At 41.4% G+C, this 20729-nt stretch overlaps 1 protein-coding gene across 1 annotated transcript in view; it reads right to left on the bottom strand.

Annotated features, from left to right (window-relative positions):
* The window catches only part of LOC126419493 (rhomboid-related protein 2-like), a 71176-nt gene that overhangs the window by 3935 nt on the left and 46512 nt on the right, over nucleotides 1-20729 (bottom strand). Inside the window, exons 5-6 of the mRNA XM_050086682.1 lie at nucleotides 10008-10221; nucleotides 9770-9883 (exon numbers count right to left, since the gene is read on the bottom strand). Coding sequence (XP_049942639.1) covers nucleotides 9770-9883; nucleotides 10008-10221 — 328 coding nt within the window. The remainder of the gene's footprint in view (nucleotides 1-9769; nucleotides 9884-10007; nucleotides 10222-20729) is intronic.

Here is a 20729-nt window from a genome sequence, read left to right as displayed (position 1 = left end):
TGCCACACTTAGAATTGCATTTTGTCACCCTCCCAATCTCCACAATATCCTTGTCAGACCCTATGCTCCTTCTTCACCCATTTCCCTACACTATGGCTCCAACTCTTGTAACCATCGCTGTTTTAAGATTTGTCCTATGCACCCTCCAACTATACTACAAAAGGGAGAGCCATCTGTGTATGACACAAGTCATACGCCATTTGTTATGCATACACTGTTCTGCCTTTTACATTTGCGTGAGTACCACCAAGTTATCAGTTAGGATGAATGCATATAGACAGAGGGTGTACACTGGTAACACACAATACCCTGCTGCAGAGCATGCTCTACAACATGACAGTTGTGACCCCAGTGCCCGTTTCACCACATATGCCATCTGGAGTTTTCCCCCAGACATCAGTTTCTCAGAATTCCAGAGGCAGAAACTGGTGTCACAACAATTGGTTCTCGCTATCCACCTAGCCTTAATTTTTTCATTCTCAGCACTTATTTTTTCACTTCCTTTTAGTTTTCCATATCTTTCATTTTCCCCTCTACCTCCCAACTCTATCACGTACAATGTACTTAACTTTCTGCTGTCATTAACTCATGCTTAATGTTTTGGCAGTAATCTTAGACTTGCATATAACCCTATTTTCCACCTTTAAACTCTCAGATTTTCAACCATTGTCCAGTGTGGACCCCAGTAATCAGTCTTTCCTTCTCATCCCATGTGATTAGGCTTCTCTGGTCGATTTTATTTTCCCCTCTTCCTTTTCCTTCACCCTTCTGCTACAAGAAAGGGCAATTAACTCAGAAAACTTGCAAATTTAAATACCTTTATATGTGTATTCTCCTTCCACTGCTTGATTAGTAGATTTTTTTTATTTAACCATTTTCATCACAGTTTCAAAAATTGATTATTTTTATTTATTTATTTATTTAGTTCTTTGATCGCATGTAGCACAATGTACAAAATTATATTGGACTTAACTCTAGTCATTGCAGAGAACAGTTTCCAAGATTTATATAGTTCTACATGCTATATACAGATCTGTATACTTATTGTAGTTAAAGTATTTACTTACTGAATAGGAGCAGTGGATTGCAGACATTTTCTAACACATCTTTTGAAAGCATTAGTATTTAGCAGGCATTTTACGTCATTTGTCAACTTACTGAATAGTTTTTGTCCCATATAGAATATACCTTTCTCATACAGACTTTTATTGGCTGGGAGTAAATGCAAGTTACCTTTTAATTAAGTGTTATTGTTGTGGACTGGCAAGACAGCCAATCCACAGTGACGGGTAACTGAAAGGCACGCACTTATACTCACGCAGGTTGGCGTGAGGTCTGAAACAGGATACGTAATAAATGCTATAAAGAAAAGTATGTAGCTGCTGGAATACTTAACTTTAATCCACAATTGGTGAACATTGGTCTTGTTACTGTACATGCTTCATTAGATACATAGCAAAGGATAATTGGCAACTTGCTAGGTCGTAGCAATTGACTTAGCTGAAGGCTATGCTAACTATCGTCTCGGCAAATGAGAGCGTAATTCTCAGTGAACCTTTCCTAGCAACGTCGGCTGTACAACTGTGGCGAGTGCTAGTAAGTCTCTCTAGACCTGCCGTGTGGTGGCGCTCGGTCTGCGATCACTGACAGTGGCGACACGCGGGTCCGACGTATACTACCGGACCGCGGCCAATTTAAAAGCTACCACCTAGCAAGTGTGGTGTCTGGCAGTGACACCACAGTTATGATTATGTAAGTCACATGTTTTTCTAATACTGTTACCATTCCAGTTACTTTTTTTTTTAAATATACTTTAGTGTGTCAAGAATAAAGATGCTTGGTAGTGGTAGCACTTTCAGAGTTTTAAATGTTGGTTTAGATGATTGTCTAGCTCTGCTACCTGTAATAATCCTAATTTCTCTATTTTGGATTCTGGAAGTCCCTAGAGCTGCTGTGACTCTCTCCAGAAAATGAGTCCATATTTTAAACATGCATTAAAATATGCATAATAGGCAGACATTAGAGCTTGTTCATTTATACATCCCTTTAGAGCCCTTAAAAGATAGCAGCTTGTACTCTGCTTAGTATTAATGTGTTCAATATGTTTTACTCATTTTAGATGACTTTGAATCCAAATGGCAAAATATTATGTTACTTCTTTATTCACAATGTGTTGTTGGTTGATGGTGATACCTGGATAATGCAAGGTGTTGGTTCGACAGTTATGAAAATTTAATGCTACTGTTTTTCTGTTGTTTATTACATGCTGATTCATAGCTAATCATTTACTTAGTTGATCTGTAATAGTGTTTACTTCATATTGCATATCATCATTTTTGCTGGTTTTATGAATATGGTTGTGTCATCAGCAAATAGAATTACTCTATGACATTCAACATGCACATCCAGACCATTAACACATTACCTTTTCACCCATGTGTCTAATGCCACTTTCTGTTTGCGGCCACTGAGAAGTGAACAAATCCATTCATTTGTTAACCCCCTTCTGCCATAGTATTCAAGTAGTGCTGAGAACAGTTCAGTGGTTTACCATGTTGAAAGCTTTAAATGTACCTGCTGTTTACTAATTTTCATCAGTGGCTTTTAAACCTGTGGGCCATCTGTTATGACGTCAAGTCAAACACATATATTTCAAAACGACACAAAACATGTACATCACTGAGCAAGTTGACAAAGCACGACATGTGAACACGGTGACATTCAAATGAGCACTGAGTCCAAGTCTAGCGGCCGCTGGCTGGCTGGCCGCTTAGGTGACGCGGCTGCTGCATGGCTGGCAGACAGCGCCGCATGTAGACAATGCGCGTAGCTGTGCAGCGGCACTTTGAATGATCGGCGAGTCACATACCATCTACCCTGATTTCTGACTTTGGAAACAATGTCGAAAATTGCCTAATACTACAAGGGTTTACTGAAAAGTAATGCCTCCAACTTCATAACTCTTCAACAGTTGGTAGCATTGGTATGTGGCAGGTACTGGTTTGCTTCATAGCCTCTTCTCTACAGCTCCAGTTGGTGGGAAGCCTTAGCATTCAACAATTGTGTTGTTACAGTGTAAAATATGGAACCCTGCACAGACGGTTGGTCAATGCGATTTAAGCAACGTGCAGTCATTAAATTCTTGACAGCAGAAAGTGTCACCCCAAAGGAGATTCATCAGAGAATGAAAGCAGTTTATGGTGATTGTGTAGATGTGAGTACTGTGCGTCATTGGGCAAGTAAGTTTACAGATGTTGAGGCGAGAGCAAATGACCTGTGTCATAAACAAAGAGTTGGATGTCTTGTGACACCAACCACTAAGTTTCACAAACAAAATGTTGAATGATTGAATCAGGACAATCATCGCATCACTCAGAGAGAAACTGCAAGCACAATCGGCATTTCACAAGAACGTGTGGGTCACATTATTGCTTTGCTTGGCTATCGTAAGATCTGTATATGAGAGGTACCCCAGATGCTGACTCCCGAAATGAAAGTGCACAGACTTGAAATTTGCCAGGAACTCCTCTCACATTACAAGAATCAAGGCGACGCCTTTCTTCATTCAATTTTGACAGGAGACAAAACATGGGTATACCATTACGACCTGGAGACAAAATGTCAGTCTATGGAATATCAACACAAAGACTCACCCCAGAAAAAGAAATTCAAGACAGCCATCAGCTAGTAAAGTCATGGCCACAGTGTTCTGGGATGCAGATGGTGTTATCCATGTTGATTTCCATCATCATGAAACAAAAATAAACTCATAGAATTACATCACAATGCTGCAAATTCTGAAACAACCGGCTAACAAGGGTCTGAAAGGAAAAGGGAAACGTTTTCATGCAGCATGACAATGCCAAACCACACACTTTACATGCCACCACAGCAGAACATCAGAGACTGAATCTCACCATCATATGGCATCCTCCATACAGTCCAGATTTAGCACCGTCTGACTTCCATCTGTTCCCAATAATGAAAGACTATCTGCGGGGACATCATTATGCTTCTGATGAAGATGTTGAGAGAACTGTGAGACTGTGGTTCCAGAAACAGGGTGTCGACTTCTTCCGTGATGGCTTCAGAAAACTTGTTCATTGTTGGCAGAAATGTATCCAATTGGGTGGTGATTATGTGGGAAAGTGAATATTGGTAATTAAATATCATATTCTAAGGATTATTTCTACATTTAATTTATTAAAATACTCTCATCCAAACCCATTTAACAAACATGGAGGGAATTACTTTTCATTCAACCCTTGTAGATTATTGCTTATAATCTTTATTAACTTATTGTACATTACGTTTTCCAAAAACTTTTGAAAAACAGGGTTTTACTGTAATGGGGTAATAGTTTATCACTTCATCTCTGTCACCAGCTTTGAATATTGGAATAACTTTAAATGTTATTAGCTGATCTGGAAAGATAGCCATCTCTAATTAGCAGTTACAGATATGAGTGAGGGAGGTCAATAATCAGCAACAGCTTTGACAGTTTCCTTTCTGCTTAAACGATCCATAAACTTTAATTAAAAGCTCTTGATTTTGTTTTTGCTGGCTGCTGATTTCCAACAAAATTAGTTTTCAGCTATTCCAGTGAAATAGCCATTGCATATCTTTGCTGTTTCTTTTTACTGTCATGTAACAAGACAATATTCTCTCTGGTTTTGTTTTCTTTTTTTTCTTTTCTTTTGTTTATAATGTCCAATATAGCTTGCACTTTACTCATAGAATTTTTATACACATATACTTGTGCATCCTTTTTGCCTGCTTGATGACCTTTTGCAAAATTTTTGTGAATGTTTTGTAGTGAGTAGGCATATCTGCTGTGACATTATTTTCCTTGCATATTTGATGCAGTTTTCTTTTTTCTGGCAAGAAGCTCTAATTCCTTTAGTAATCTGCCCATTTCCTCTTGCATTCTTTCTGATATTTACCATTTTAGAGGGAAGGCTGTTTCTAAAAATATGTTGAATTTTTTATCCAGACTTTGTGTTACATAGACAGCACATCGGTCTTCATTGTGCAGTAATGTATTAAAGTGGTTTATGTTTTCCTGATAGAAGAGCCTACGTTTCATCTTAAGTATGTGGTTGTTTGCCTGTCATCCTTGAATGATGATGGTCATTACTAAAAATATATGGTCACTGAATCTCATATTGCATACTGTTACAGACCAATTAAGTTTCTCTTTATCAGTCATGATTGGATTCAAGGCAGTCTGACTGGCTGGTGTTAATCTTGTTGCAGGGTTTACTGTGACAGTGATGATGATGAGCGTTTGGCGTCATTGGCCGGGAGGCCCCTCGCGGGGCAGGTCCGGCCGCCATATCGCAGGTCTTATTACATTCGGCGCCACATTGGGCGACCTGCACGCCGGATGGGGATGAAATGATGATGAACACAACACAACACCCAGTCCCTGAGCGGAGAAAATCTCCGACCCAGCCGGGAATCGAACCCGGGCCCAGAGGACGGCAATCCGTCACGCTGACCACTCAGCTACTGGGGCGGACACTGTGATAGTAAGATTATGTGATTTGATGAGATTGTCTAAAGCAGCTCCCTGTTTGCATTTAGTGAGAAACTCATTGTTAATAGCATCATATACTGTTACTTCTACTTTATTTTGGAACCATTCCATTTTTTTTCTAGAATACTTCAGACTTTCCTGATGGTGACAGGACACAGTGATTATTATTCAATTTAATTTTGTAACTCATATTGCTGCCATCATAATCTTTTTCACAACTTTGGTGAGTAATATTAGTTATATTAGTAATTTCTATATTCATAGTGATTACCTGATCTACAATAACAGTGACCCAGAGAGAAATTTTGTAGGGAGACAGATTTTATTAACGTCTCTTCAAAACACATTACAGAAATATTTTGTAGTTTATATACAGGGTGAACATTAATAAAACTGACAAACTGTAAGGATGGATTCCTGACTGGAAATGAAAGAAAGAAGGTCCTATGAAAATGTACCTGGAAATTCACCACTGACATGGTACGTAGTGCTGACAAATGAAGGTTCCTCCTCCACATTGCACTCACTGCAGGTGATGCAGATAGTAGTGGTTGCCATGCAAGATACACATAATTGCACTTTGGCTAACACCATGCTGGTAGGCCACTTGCTTGTAGCTTGTACTAGAGTTCGTCTCAATATCCCATAGAACCCACTTCTCCAAATCTGGTGTACACATAGTCTGCCACCTCCCCGTACATTTGTCTGTCTGAAAGGATCCATGATCACACAAACTCCCAAAAATGACTCGAAATGTGTGATGGGCTGGTGTCTGTGCGGGCATATATCTTGGTATGCTGCACTGTCTCTCAACCATTTCCATCTGCTTGGCCATACACAAACACTATCTCAGCTTGTTCCTGACATGAATACTGGACCATTCTGCTGCTTACAGTATACGGCATCAATCACACAGCCTGCAAAACACAGAGAACACATGGTCAGAGGAACTTTTGTTTGTCAGCGTCATCTACTATGGCAGCAATGCATTTCTGGACACATGTTCATAGGCCTTTTTCCCCTCCATTTCCACCAATCAGGAATCCATACTTGCAGTTTATATATATGTGAACACACACATCAAAAAAAGTTTTGCATCACATCAGCTCTAGAACCTGTACAGAAAATTGGAATAGAGATCAACATAAATATCATTATTGCCCTTTTTTATTGCTCATGAAAACCAAACATTGCATGTTGTACCACCATACAGCAAGACCTTCAGAGGTGGTGGTTCAGATTGCTGTACACATTGGTACCTCTAATACCCAGTAGCACGTCCTCTTGCATTGATGCATGGATGTATTCGGCATGGTATACTACCCACAAGTTCATCAAGGCACTGTTGGTCCAGATTGTTCCATTCCTCAACAGCGATTTGGTGTAGATCCCTCAGAGTGGTTGGTGGGTCATGTTGTCCATAAACAGCCCTTTTCAGTCTATCCCAGGCATGTTCAATAGGGTTCATGTCTGGAGAACATGCTGGCCACTCTAGTCGAGCAATGTCATTATCCTGAAGGAATATATTCACTAGATGTGCATGATGAGGGAGCTAATTGTCATCCATGAAGATGAATGCCTTGCCAATATGCTGTCTATATGATTGCACTATCAGCTGGAGGATGGCATTCACGTATCGTACAGCTGTTACGGTACCTATCATGACCACCAGTGGCGTAATTTGGCCCCACATAATGCTAACCCAAAACAGCAGGGAACCTCCACCTTGCTGCACTTGTGGGATAGTGTGTCTAAGGCATTCAGCCTGACCGGGTTGCCTCCAAACATGTCTCTGACAATTGCCTGGTTGAAGGCATATGCATCACTCATCAGTGAAGAGAACGTGATGCCAATCCTGAGCGGTTGATTCGGCATGTTGTTGGGCCCATCTGTACCACACTGCATGGCGTCATGGTTGCAAAAATGGACCTCACCATGGATGTCGGGAGTGAAGTTGTGCATTATGCAGAGTGTTGCACACAGTTTGAGTCATATCATGACATCCTGTGGCTGCACAGAAAGCATTATTCAACATGGTGGCATTGCTGTCAGTGTTCCCCCGAGCCATAATCCGTAGGCAGCGGTCATCCACTGCAGTAGTAGCCCTTGGATGGCCTGAGTGAGCCATGTCATCGACAGTTCCTGTCTCTCTGTATCTCCTCCATGTCCGAACAACATTACTTTGGTTCAGTCTGAGACACTTGCACAGTTCCCTTGTTGTGAGCACTTCCTGGCACAAAGTACGATGTGGATGGTATCGAACTGCAGTATTGACCATCTAGGTGTGGTTGAAATGTTGAAATACAGACAACATGAGCCATGTACCTCCTTCCTGGTGGTATGACTTTAACTGATCAGCTGTCGGACCCCCTCCATCTAAAAGGCATACTTCATGCATTGTTGTTTACATCTTTCAGTGGGTTTAGTGACATATCTGAACAGTCAAACGGACTGTGTCTGTGATACAATATCCACAGTCAACATATATCTTCAGGAGTTCAGGGAAGCCGGTTGATGAAAAACTTTTTTTTGTGTGAACTAAAGGCCTTGCTGCAGTGATAACACCAGTTCCCATCAGATCACTGAAGTTAAGCACTGTCTGGATGGGTTAGCACTTGGATGGGTGACCATCTGATCTGCAGAGTGCTGTTGGCCAGCAGGGTGCACTCAACTCTTGTGAGGCAAATTGAGGAGCTACTTGATTGAGAAGTAGCAGCTCCAGTCTTGGAAACTGACATACGGCTGGGAGAGCGGTGTGCTGACCACATGCCCCTCAATATCTGCATCCAGTAATGCCTGTGAGCTGAGGATGATACGGCAGCCGGTCAGTACCCTTGGGCCTTCACGGCGTCTTCAGATGGAGCTATGCAGTTTTTACTTGCTACAGCTCCCTATAAAACCATGGAAGTTAGACCCTGATGTCTTAACATATGTCCTACAATCCCATCCCTTCTTCTTGCCAGTGTTTTCCATATATTCCTTTCCTTACTTATTCTGTGGAGAACCTCCTCATTCTTTACCTTATCACACCACCTAATTTTCAACATTCTTCTGTAGCACCACCTTTCAAATCCTTCAGTTCTCTTCTATTCCTGTTTTTCCACAGTCCATGTTCCACACAATGCTGTGTTCCAAACATATATTTTCAGAAATTTATTCCTCAAATTAAGGTCTATGTTTGATACTAGTAGACTTCTCTTGGCCAGGAATGCCATTTATGCCTGTGCTTTGTGTGCTTCTTATAGCCCCCTTACTCCATCCATCATGAGTTATTTTGCTGCCTAGGTAGCAAAATTAGTTAACTTCATCTACTTCATGATCCCCAATTTTGATGTTAAGTTTCTTGTTGTTCTCATTTTTGCTTCTTCTCATTACTTTCATCTTTCTTCAATTTGCTCTCAGCCCATATTCTGTACTCAAAGGACTGTTCATTCCATTCAACACATCCTGCAATTCTTGTGATTCTTCTTCACTTTCACTGAGGATAGCAATGTTCTCAGTGAATCATATCATCATCTCCACGAGACTTTCAGTTCAGTTCCTCCAGTATTCTGTGACACTCTCCCATGGACCAGACAAACTTATGACCATTCGTACTCTCCTTCTCTGTATACAATCAATATCAATATCCTAGGATGGGGTGTAAGAGTGATTTGTAAGTGAAGCAGAAGAACAATTACTACTAGTCCTCTAACTGGAAGACAAGAATACCCTTGTAAGTCAGTTTCTACAGCAACAACCAACCACCCCATCTCTTTTTATGACAAACAGAATTGTCCATTGAAATAAAGAGAGTTTAAGATATATAACACAACATATTTAACTACAGGCTGAATTTATCAATGTTTGCATCATGGAATGTGAGTTCACATCATCAGAAGTTCAGAAATTTTTTCTCAATATGAGGCAAACAATTAATAATTGTAGTATAATTTGAAACTTTCTAACAGATTAAAACTAGAGTCACAACCTGAAAGGAAGGAGCCCCATTTTTTATCCCCTGTTTGGCACACCATTTAATTCTGCTTGGAAGTTTCACATCAGTGCACATTCTGCTGCACAGTAAAAATGCATTTGGAAACTGTAGTAAACATAATACCAGATTTTTCTTTAGACACTACAATTTTTTCTGCAAGCTAAGATGCTCTAGTAATGATAAATTCCACTAACATAGGACTAATTGTATGTAAAATTAATCATATACATGGCCAGCAGCTACCTATTTCTTACCTGTGTTGCTTCCTTAAGGACATATCGATTGTATATGGCAGATCCAATATCACTTGCAGCAAGTATAAAAAATACCAGAGCTTGCAGAATTGCGAGTTTCATCTCACTCCAGTTCTGAAACAGTGAATAAATAAAAGTTGTCTCACTAAATTTGCATGTAAATTGTGATTACACTCCAAATTTGAAGCATAATTTTTAAATGTTCAGTATAAATTCATGTAACAGCCGTGAAACTAACCATTATAATTGTGGCCACATGGGCTGTGATGATAGCGTATACACCACCTGAAGCACCAGCTAAGTATACGTAGGGATCAGATATTGAGGTTCCCAAGGAACCAGCAACTACTCCTGCGAAGTACACTATTAGAACTCTCCAGCCTCGGTGCACCATTTCTAATGGTATTCCAAGAAGTATTTGGACCAGCAAGTTTACTACCAAGTGAAATGCACTGCAAACAAGTTATATGTCTATAAAAATTACAATTACCAAATGATGTGACAGTTTGAAGGCAGAAATGTTACATGAACGGTCATAGAAGAAACTGAATAAACTCCCACACAATTATGAGGATAAAAGTTATTCATGAGGAAAAATGGCAGGAACCTTTCTTCACTGCTTTCCTTGTCAAATTTAAAAATGTCTAATATGTTTAGAAATAGTTCTGAAATCTGGAGGGTCATCATTGTGTATACTGTCCAGTAAGTCAAAGCAATCAAGAAATTGCTCATCTCTATATGTTAATTCAAAGAAAACAAACAAAGAGGATAGTCTTCATTGATTTGTGGGGCAATAACACAATCAAGGCACCTATAAGAAAAAATCAAAGGCACAAAATCTATAGCTCTTTAGAAATTGAAGTCTTATTTGCAGGCAAATGAACTACTTCTTTGAGAAATCACAACAGGAAAAAGGATGTAAGCCTTCTATTTTGCCCAGCTTTTGATCTTTCCCTCTGATGTTCTTATTTAATGATACATTTTATAAAAAATAGTTATCTCAATTGCAGAAGGAGCACAAAGATCATATTATACATATATGACCAGACGAAAGAGAAAAATATGATGTACAAGAAAACATAATTTGATTAAAAAAACATAGGTCACAGGCAGTTAGTGCAAACAATAAATGAAGTGCATGCTGCTTCCTGTTCCATTAAGAGCTACACTTTTTGATAAAAGGATTATTATCATAGTCCATAAATAATGTAACACATGTAATTTATAGCCACAGTTTTTCATGTCCCCAGCGGCTCAGCATTCATTTGCTGGGTATGGGCTTACTTATCCCAGGGTTTGTGAGCTGGGGACTGGTGAACACCACCTGTCCCCTGTCACTGTAAGCTCTGAGCACACTTCAGCAACCACTGTACGGTGTAGCAGTGGAATGTTGTGTGTCACAGGGAATGAGGATTTGGCTTGACTGCTCAGATCATGAAGATGGTAAAAACCTCAATAAAAAAACTCAAACTGAAAGTGTGCTGCACACTGGCGGGATGCCGGCTGTTGAGGTGGAACAGTCTTTAGTGGTCTATCTCTGGTGAACCTGCCATACCTCAGTTGTATAAGACTAACCTATGGATGCAGGGCTTTGTACAAGTGGATTTTTTTTAAAAATTCCCTTAGGTACTTGTGGGATCATGATGGAACCCTTGAAATTTTCTCTCTATCCAGTGGAATGGAAGGGCTTCTGGTAGGTATGAACACCCAGCCTAAAAAGAGGGCTTGTTTAGACAGCCCTCCAGACTTAGTGGCTACACAGAATTTATCATTGAATAATAACAGAATACATGCTGCTGGTAGAATGTGTTTTTGAATGTGAAATGGGAAGAGGGCAGTCTGAGAAGCTTTCGCCTTTTCACATACAAAAAGGTTTAGAAGCATTGCATGCACACTGAAATCTGTCAAGTGATTGCATAATGGAACACTTCTGGTTGAAACTGCCAATTCCTACAAGTGACAAATCCTCAGAAAGCTAAATCCCTTGGGGAATATGGCATAGAAACAGAGCTCCACAACACCTTGCACTACAGCAATGGTGTTGTGTCATGTCAACATCTGGTGGAAATGCCCAAGAAGGAATTGAATGATGAGTGGGTTCAAGAAGTGATCATTAATGTGCAAAATATATTGAAAAGGGTGTATGGGGATCTAGTATAATCTGACTCCTTCATCCTTATGTTCAATAGCATGAAACCCCCAGAGCATATCAAGACAGATTTCCTTCACCTAAGTGTATGGCCCTGTGTCTCTAATCCAATGTGCTGCTTTAAATGCATTTTGGGTACACCACCTTAGGGTGTAAGGTTGAAGCGACTTGTGGTAAATATGGCAAGGCCACCCATGATGGATTTGGTTGGCAGTTTCTTACTTGCAGAAAGGAAGACACAGGAGATTAAAACACTGAAACACATCCCATATGGCGAGGCCAGAAAGATGTATAGGGCCATGCAGCCCCTCATATTCACTACATCTTTTGCTTTGGCCCTTACAAAGCCTGTTTCTCAGCACCAGTACCTGTGTTTGTCATTGCATTTGTCAAGCTGCAATTGTTTCAGAGCCCATAGCCCCTCAGGGACATCAGATAAAGCCATGGTTGCCACCACTGCAGAGCTACCATTACCTTCAAAGGCAGTGTCTGGTAAAATATCCAGCACAGGCTCTATCACCAATGCAGTGGTTCCCATGAAACACTCCCAGGCCAAGAAAGCAAATGGGAAGTTTCCATCATAGGCAAAAACAGGTGGTAGACCATCAGACCATGCTGATGTCATTCGACATGACAATTCTGCTGCTTCTGCTTCAGAACCAATGAAATTCAAGGCCTGCTCAGGGCAACCATCTTGCTCCAAGGTTGACCCTCCAAGTTCCCCACCCCATTGGAAAGACAGGGTGAAAGTGCAACCCCAGTGATAAACAGCTCCCACACTACAGTGTAACATGAATTGGTTCAGGTCTCATGTGGAGGAACACCTGAACTTGTGTTTACAGGAAAACACTTCAAAGCCACTTATGTCCCTGTTCTATGAGGCTAAACCCTCCACCAAAAGGATGTCCTCATTGGGGAAAGGCCCAAGGGAGATGTTGCTGTTTGTCAATAGCACACACAACTCCTTTGCTCTCTCTATGGTCACTGACCTACAAGCAGTAGCTGTTGCTGTTTATGTGGGTCAGAAGACCATTAGTTGCTCCTTGTACTTACTTCTGCAGGATGAGATAGACTCTGAGCCTCTTGCAGGCCTTATTGAACAACTCCTCCACCCATTTCTCCTACTGAGTGATTTCAATGCCCATAATTTATTATGGGGCTCAAACTACACTGCACCAGGGGTCAAGTCTTGGATTACCTCACGATGTCTCAGAAGCTGTGCATCCTCAACACAATCATTTCTCAGTTGCTACTGGGTAATCCTCAGCCATTGACCTCTCTTTCTGCTTTACAGCCCTAGCTGACTCAGCACAGTGGGAAGTGACTGATGACCTTCATTCCAGTGACCACTTCTCACTGTGGATCCACCTACTGGAAGGAGGATTACTTACACTGAAGCTACTGAAATGGATGGTTAGCAGGGCTAACTGGATGCTGTTCAGTCAGCTGGCTGTGTCGGAACACTGCGACAGCATCCAGGAATGGGTGGACCACATCACATGAGTGATTCATTATGCCACTGACATTGATCCCAGATTCCTCAGGTCATCTTAGGAGACAACCTGTTCCTTGGTAGACCAAAGAGTGTGCTCTTCAACAGTCTTAGTACTGCCCAACAGAAGACAACATCACAGTCTTTTGGGTCACAAGAACCAAAGCTCAGTGCATAATTAATGAGGGCAAGAAAATGTGATGGCAAGCGTTCCTGAACTCGAGCAACCATTTCACTTCTACAAACATATGGGAAGCCATCTGGAGGGTTCCTAGTAAACACAGTCATTTACCAGTAGCAACAGTGATGAAACAGGGGTGTCTCCAAACAATGCCTGAGACATCACTCAGATGATGGCAGTGCATTTTATAGCAACTACTGCCGACACCAGCCAGGATTCAGCATTTCGCTGCTACCATGCCTCTACAGAGAGGGGCACGTTGGACTTCAGATCCCACAATTCTGAATCTTACAACTGCCCTTTCTCCATGTGGGTGCTGGAATCAGCACTGTGTGAGACACGTAATACTGCACATGGTCACGACCAAATCTAGTACTGCATGCTTCGATGTTTGTCAGCAGCATCAAAGAAAATCCTTCTTGATTGTTGGAGGGAGGCAGACAGGCAGCTCTTCCAGCTCATAGAGAGAGGCAGTTCTGATACCTCTCCTCAAACCAGGAAAGGACTGCACTAGTCCCAGTAGTTACTGGAGCATCTACGTAACAAGCTATGTAGGAAAGACCCTGGCATGAATGATTAACCACCATACGATCTGGCTGCTAGAGAACAGACAACTCCTCAGTTGCTCTCAGTGTGGATTCTGGAGATTTTGGTCCCCTGTCGATAACCTGCCTCTATTAGAGACTGCTATTCAGCAGGCTTCCCTACAAACACATAACTTCCTCGATATATAAAAAATTTGTAAATTTGTGGTAAGATTTTATGGGACCAAACTGCTTAGGTCCTCAGTCCCTAAGCTTACACACTACTTAATCTAACTTATACTATGGACAACACACACACCCATGCCCAAAGGAGGACTCAAACCTTCAACAGGGACAGCCACGCAGACCATGACAAGATGCCCTAGAGCATGCAGCTACCCCACGTGGCCCTCAGTAGTTTTTTGATATCAGTAAGGTGTGTGACACTAGTTTGGAGACCCAGTATTCTCATGAAATTCCATCATTGGGGCTTTTGTAGCCACCTTCCCATCTTCATATGGCCATTCCTGTCTAAGCACTTTTTTAGGTATTGAGTTGGTGACAAGCTGTCAGAGTATTTGGTAAACAAACAGAATACCTAATTCACAGGATAAAATTAAAACTATGTGGTCAGTCCCGGAAAGTACCCTGTCACAAGTGGGGCACTTTTGGGGTTCTTCTGTGGATACTTTCTGGGATTGGATCAGACTCAGAATGTGGCTCTCCAGCAGGAATACGACTTCCTCAAATGCTGCCCTGAAATGAGATCCATCCTTCATGAAGTCCTCCCCACTCTACCAAGAGTGTCTTTCCGCCATCCACCTAACCTTCGTAACATCCTGGTTCATCCTTATGAAATCCCCAAACCACCTTCCCTACCCTCTGGCTCCTACCCTTGTAACCACCCCCAGTGTAAAATCTGTCCCATGCACCCTCCCACCACCACCTACTCCAATCCTGTAACCCAGGAGGTGTACACGATCAAAGGCAGAGCCACATGTGAGAACACCCACATGATTTACCAACTGACATACCTACACTGTAAAGGTTTCTATGTGGGAATGTCCAGCAACAAACTGTCCATTCACATGAACAGACACAGGCAGACAGTGTTTGTTGGTAATGAGGATCACCCTGTGGCTAAACATGCCTTGGTGCATGGCCGGTACATCTTGGCACAGTGTTACACCGTCTGGGTTATCTGGATATTTCCCGCTGACACCAACCTATCAGAACTCCAGAGATGGGAACTTGCCCTTCAATATATTCTCTCTTCCTGTTAACTCCCAGGCCTCAACCTCTGCTAATTTCAAGTTGTCACCCCTCGTACCTCACCTGTCATTCAACAACATCTTTGCCTCTGTACTTCTGCCTCAACTGACATCTCTGCCCAACCTCTTTGCATTTACATATGTCTGCCTGTGTCTGTATATGTGCGGATGGATATGTGTGTGTGTGCAAGTGTATACCTGTCCTTTTTTCCCCCTAAGGTAAGTCTTTCCACTCCCGGGATTGGAATGACTCCTTACCCTCTCCCTTAAAACCCACATCATTTCATCTTTCCCTCTCCTTCCATCTTTCCTGATGAAGCAACCTTGGGTTGCCAAAGCTTGAAATTTGTGTGTGTGTTTGTGTGTTTTTCATTGTGTCTATCAACATACCATCGCTTTCTCGTTTGGTAAGTTAACAGCACCTTTGTTTTTTATATATATTTTTATAGTTTCCCATGGGGAATGTTTCCCTACTTGTTAACAATACCAGCTTACTCTCAAGAATTAGAAGTTAGAAGCTTTCACTGAGTTAATACTAGACAGAAATCCAATCTGCATTTGGACCAAACTTCCTTGACTCTTGTGCAGAAAAGTGTGCAATATTCTGCGGCACCCATTTTCAATAACCTACCACAAGAATTCAAAAATTTTTGCAGTAATCCCCATGTTTTCAAATAGAAACTGAAGAGTTTCCTCATGGCTCACTCCTTCTATTCTATCGTGTAATTTCTTGAAAAATTAAGCTGATTTCTGTGTTATATTTTGACTGTGTTTACATAAACTTATAGCCTGGTGTCTTTTTAGGATTCATAACCATTTTATTTTATCTGTTATTACTTTTTGTTGTAAGTTCATTTTCTGACACGTTCCATGACTATGGAGATTTGCTCCTCAGTTTTGTCCTATGGAACTAGACACGTAAAATAAAAATAAATGAAATCATTTTGAGCAGGAGAATGGTGCTTGTCAGAGCAGTGTTTTAAGTGCTACCCTCTTTTCTATAGCCATAAACTATATCATGTCTACAGTAGAGTCCTGTACAGTGCTCCTTATTTGTGCATGATTTTGCTGTTTTCTGTTCATCCTCCTACGTTGCAACAGTGACCCCTCAGTTGCAGCTTACAGTGTGGAGGTTAAATGACTGGGCTGAAAAGACAGGTGTTCAATTTTCTGCAAATAAGCGTGTGTGTGTGTGTGTGTGTGTGTGTGTGTGTGTGTGTGTGTGTTTTCATCTTAATTGTTGTTGTCATATTTGTAATTTATCTCACTTGCATATGAGGGACACCATTCTATATTTTAAAGACTCGGTGAGATTTCTGGGCCTCATTTTTTACTCCAAACTACCTTGGCTACCAAACCAAAGAGACCTGAAAGCCAAAACACAGAAGGCAATGCATATCATGAAGTGCCTTAGCCACAGATCTTGCAGCACAGTTTTATAGGGCTTTTGTGTATTCATTGCTGTTCACAAATATGAACAATTTGCTGTGGTTTTTGGGGTGCATAGATGATGAATGGTGAGGTTATCACTACACTTTTAAACATTAAGAGAAATGAATATGTTGTATTCGCTTACTTCTGTGCTAAATAAATGTATGTTCGACTTCTAAATTGTGTCTTACCACCCTATGCCACGTAATAGCCAAGTGGTGACACTGACATTGTTGTTGTATGTTCGTGAATAATTTTGTGTTCCTTTTCATCATTAGCGAACTTTGTGTGCTGGCCCACATTGTCTTCGGAACAATGGATCTACCAGCATCTTTCTGTGCTAGTGCCTGGCACCCTATTAACTGTGCTTGCGTATTTACAAGTGTACCTAATATGTTGGTTAAAAGTGAACAATTACCTACACCCAGGCATACTGGCAGCCACTTAATCTTAACCAGCTCAACATGGCCACCATCAAGTGCAACTACATAGCAACAGCTGCAACATGGACAGTGCACACCGCTTAGTGACATTTTGAATGATAATTCAATGAAGGACATTGTGGCTCACCCCTCAGCTATGCAGTCTCTTTCTCCTTCAGTTCAGTTTGGTGTGCCGCCAAAGTTTGAGAACACTCTTGCACACCGTCTTGGCGATGAAGGTTGCCTCGACCACGCTGGTTTCCGCAACGATTGCTCTGTTGTCACACCACATTCACCTTGTGCCCACTTTCATAATGGCACCAGCTGTTTCACTCACGCCGGTATTCAGATCAGACCCCCTGTGGCTGCATCATGACTGCCTTCCGCCCGCTGTTGCAACGTCACCGGCCTTTACATCCGTGCCGTATTCGCCATCGACCTGCAATTGGGCACATCATGCCATCAGTTACATCTGCTCACTCCACATCGTGTGCTGTTTACCCCGACGCCATCAGTTGGCATGCCTGCACCTTCAATTCCGTGCTCTGCCGGCAGAGGCCAGTGCACTCGCCTCAGTACCTCAGCGGCCTGTCAGGAGCTGCCACCTAGCAGCCTACAGAAGGTATTGCCTGTGGCCTCACAACAGCAGCCGACCCTGCCCGAGCAGTAGCCTCAGTGGTCTCAAGCAACGATGCAGTCCACTGTGTACCCCTCCCTCTCCACACTGCTTCGCCTCCAAGCTTGCCCGCTATGCTGGTACCATGCCACTTACAGGGATGACACTCACAACTGCGTTGGACGTACCCAAATGATTATAGTGGGCATGTTTAGGTGCCACGTCCCACCACGATCATTCACAGTGTGTATCGTTTGACACCACACCACTTGCTCCAGTGGCACGATACCTCTATGTCATGGACATGTCATTGGGCATTTGCTTCCTCATCGACACCGGTGCCAATGTCAGTGTTATCCCAGCCAAGCACATGGGCAACATGTTTGCACCTGCTAACCTCGCTTTGATTGCTGCAAACCACTCTCCTATTACGGTTCTTGGCTTCATCAAGATGTCACTTTGCCTATGACCAGTCACCACCTTCCCTTGGACTTTACACACCATTGACGTCAATGAACCCGGAATTGGGTTGGACTTCCTACACCATTACGAACTTTTGCCAGATCTGCTGGCCGCCACGCTCCACCACGTTCCATGTTTGAACAAGTTCAACATGACCCCGCTCTTGACCTCCTTGGCTATGCTTTCCACATGTGCATCTCTTCTCAAGCGTATTACTACATGACTCTCTGATTTATAGGACTTGCCTACACAAATCGACAAGCTCCGCACACATAATGAGATGTTACGCACTTGCATTGTTGGCGCCTCTGCTGAATTACCACATGCACGGAGTGCGATTCACAGCCTGTCTACAGAGTCGAAATGTGCAGAACCATTACTCACATATACTGCGCCTTTGTACTACATCACTCCTGTGACAAGTTTCCCTCTGCCTGCTGCTGTGACCATGTCATCACAGGTGAATCTACAGATCACTCAGGTTCTTGCTTCGTGGGATTCTATGTATCACGTGGCTGCCGCGCCATGCCCTCCATCATCATCTGCTGCTGATGCCCCCCCCCCCCCCAATGCCATTCCCGCCTGGCAAGGTCAGTGAGCTTTCATCTAACCAGCCCCCCTCACACCCTCCCCCCACCTGCCTCCCTTGTCATAGAATCCGCACCATGGATGACCCACACATACATTATGAAGCTAGGCGTCCTAGCACTTCCAAACTTCTGCGCACGCCTTTGGTGTAAAGTGCCATATCCTTGGACTCCATCATCTTTGATTTATCTTTGTCTATGTTTACAGGGCATGCTAAATTTGTGCTGCCATCTAAAGTGTGTTATATCACCCTATGACATATCCTTGGACTCGATCAACTTTGATTTATCTTTGTCTATGTTCACAGGGAATGCTACATTTGTACTGCCATATTGTATTCGCTTACTTCTGTGCTAAATAAATGTATATTCAACATCTAAAGTGTGCTATTATCACCCTAAGACACATAATAGCCACACACTTCTGTGTTCTAAAGATAATGAGTTTCGTCAAAGCATGATTATGTGACTCATTATTGAATGGAGATATTCAGGATAGAATAATTTATTAATTTTTAAATGATCTATAGATGTATCATGTACACTGCAGATCTATTAGAAATGAGGTGCTTCACTAAATTAAGAGTTTGTTTTTGAATTATGATTATGATATATCTATGTCCCCAAAAATGAGTGCTACTTATGTCTTCTATTTCGTTGTTTGAGCAAATCATTCACATGATTTGTGGAGTTCTATGAGAAATACTGAATTATTAAAATTTAATGATAATGAATCTGTCTTGAACTGTATCTTGATGTTTTCACTTACAATTACATGGAAGTTAAATGAAATGATAGCTAACATATCAGGTAAAAGTATCCTATGCCAGGAAGAGAGAATTTTATTTAACACAGAACACTAGCTCTAAGCAAGACTTAGTTGCTTTTTTGCAGTCTCTGCTTATAGCCACTAGATAACCTATGTTGTAAGAACTCCTCTACATGACTGATTCCAAAGAGATTTCCTGGTGTGATTCATACAGATACTGGCAAACTGAGTCCATTAGGTGATCACTGCAACAAATAGATTTTTCATCATACTGATTCGATTTCATATATTTATTAGTGTTCTTCATGTTCTCTGCCATTGAGTCAAATAAGATAAGGGGCATTCATATAAATCCTTTTAACTTATACTTATTTTATCAGTTTTCATCATGTGACTCAACTTTTTGGGTTTGGTTTCCTTTTTAGAAATTATGCTCAACATAACTAACATGTAACGGAAGTCAGAACCATCTCTTATGTGCAGTGACATAATATGTTTTGTGGCGTATATCTTCCACAAGAACTTCTTGTTTTTGTAAGTATAATAAAAATTTCTAAGTATGTGAGTGTATCTGTATACCTCTGATCAGACTTGTAACCAACATCTTGCTGTTTCTTGCTTGATAAACTGTCATGTCTGATACCATATAAAATGATCTGAAAACAAATAAATAAATAAACTATTCCCATGGAGCCTGATATGAGACCACTGCTCAGATTACTTTTGACACTTTCGTTAAAAACCATTCTGAAGCAACTGAGGTATAACAGTCAAAGTATGAGATAAAAATAACTTGATACTGGCAGTTTATTTAATGTAAAAGGAAATGTTTTAATTAATGTTAGTTAAAAGATTAATAAATGTACATAAATAAACTCCAAAATTATTTGCCTTTGCAAAATCAGATTCCAGATTTGTATTTCACTATTCAAAAGTAATATTTAGATATCTATCTCAATCACATTCTGTTTAATTTTTATTTTGTAATGATTTTTGATTTTGTATGTCTTTTTCTCTTTCATTCCCATGTCACCAAACTGGCTATGTCTGATGAAC

The sequence above is a fragment of the Schistocerca serialis genome, chromosome 9 (genome assembly GCF_023864345.2).
Source record: "Schistocerca serialis cubense isolate TAMUIC-IGC-003099 chromosome 9, iqSchSeri2.2, whole genome shotgun sequence".
NCBI classification, from domain to species: domain Eukaryota; kingdom Metazoa; phylum Arthropoda; class Insecta; order Orthoptera; family Acrididae; genus Schistocerca; species Schistocerca serialis.
This window is presented reverse-complemented; position numbering and strand designations above follow the sequence as displayed.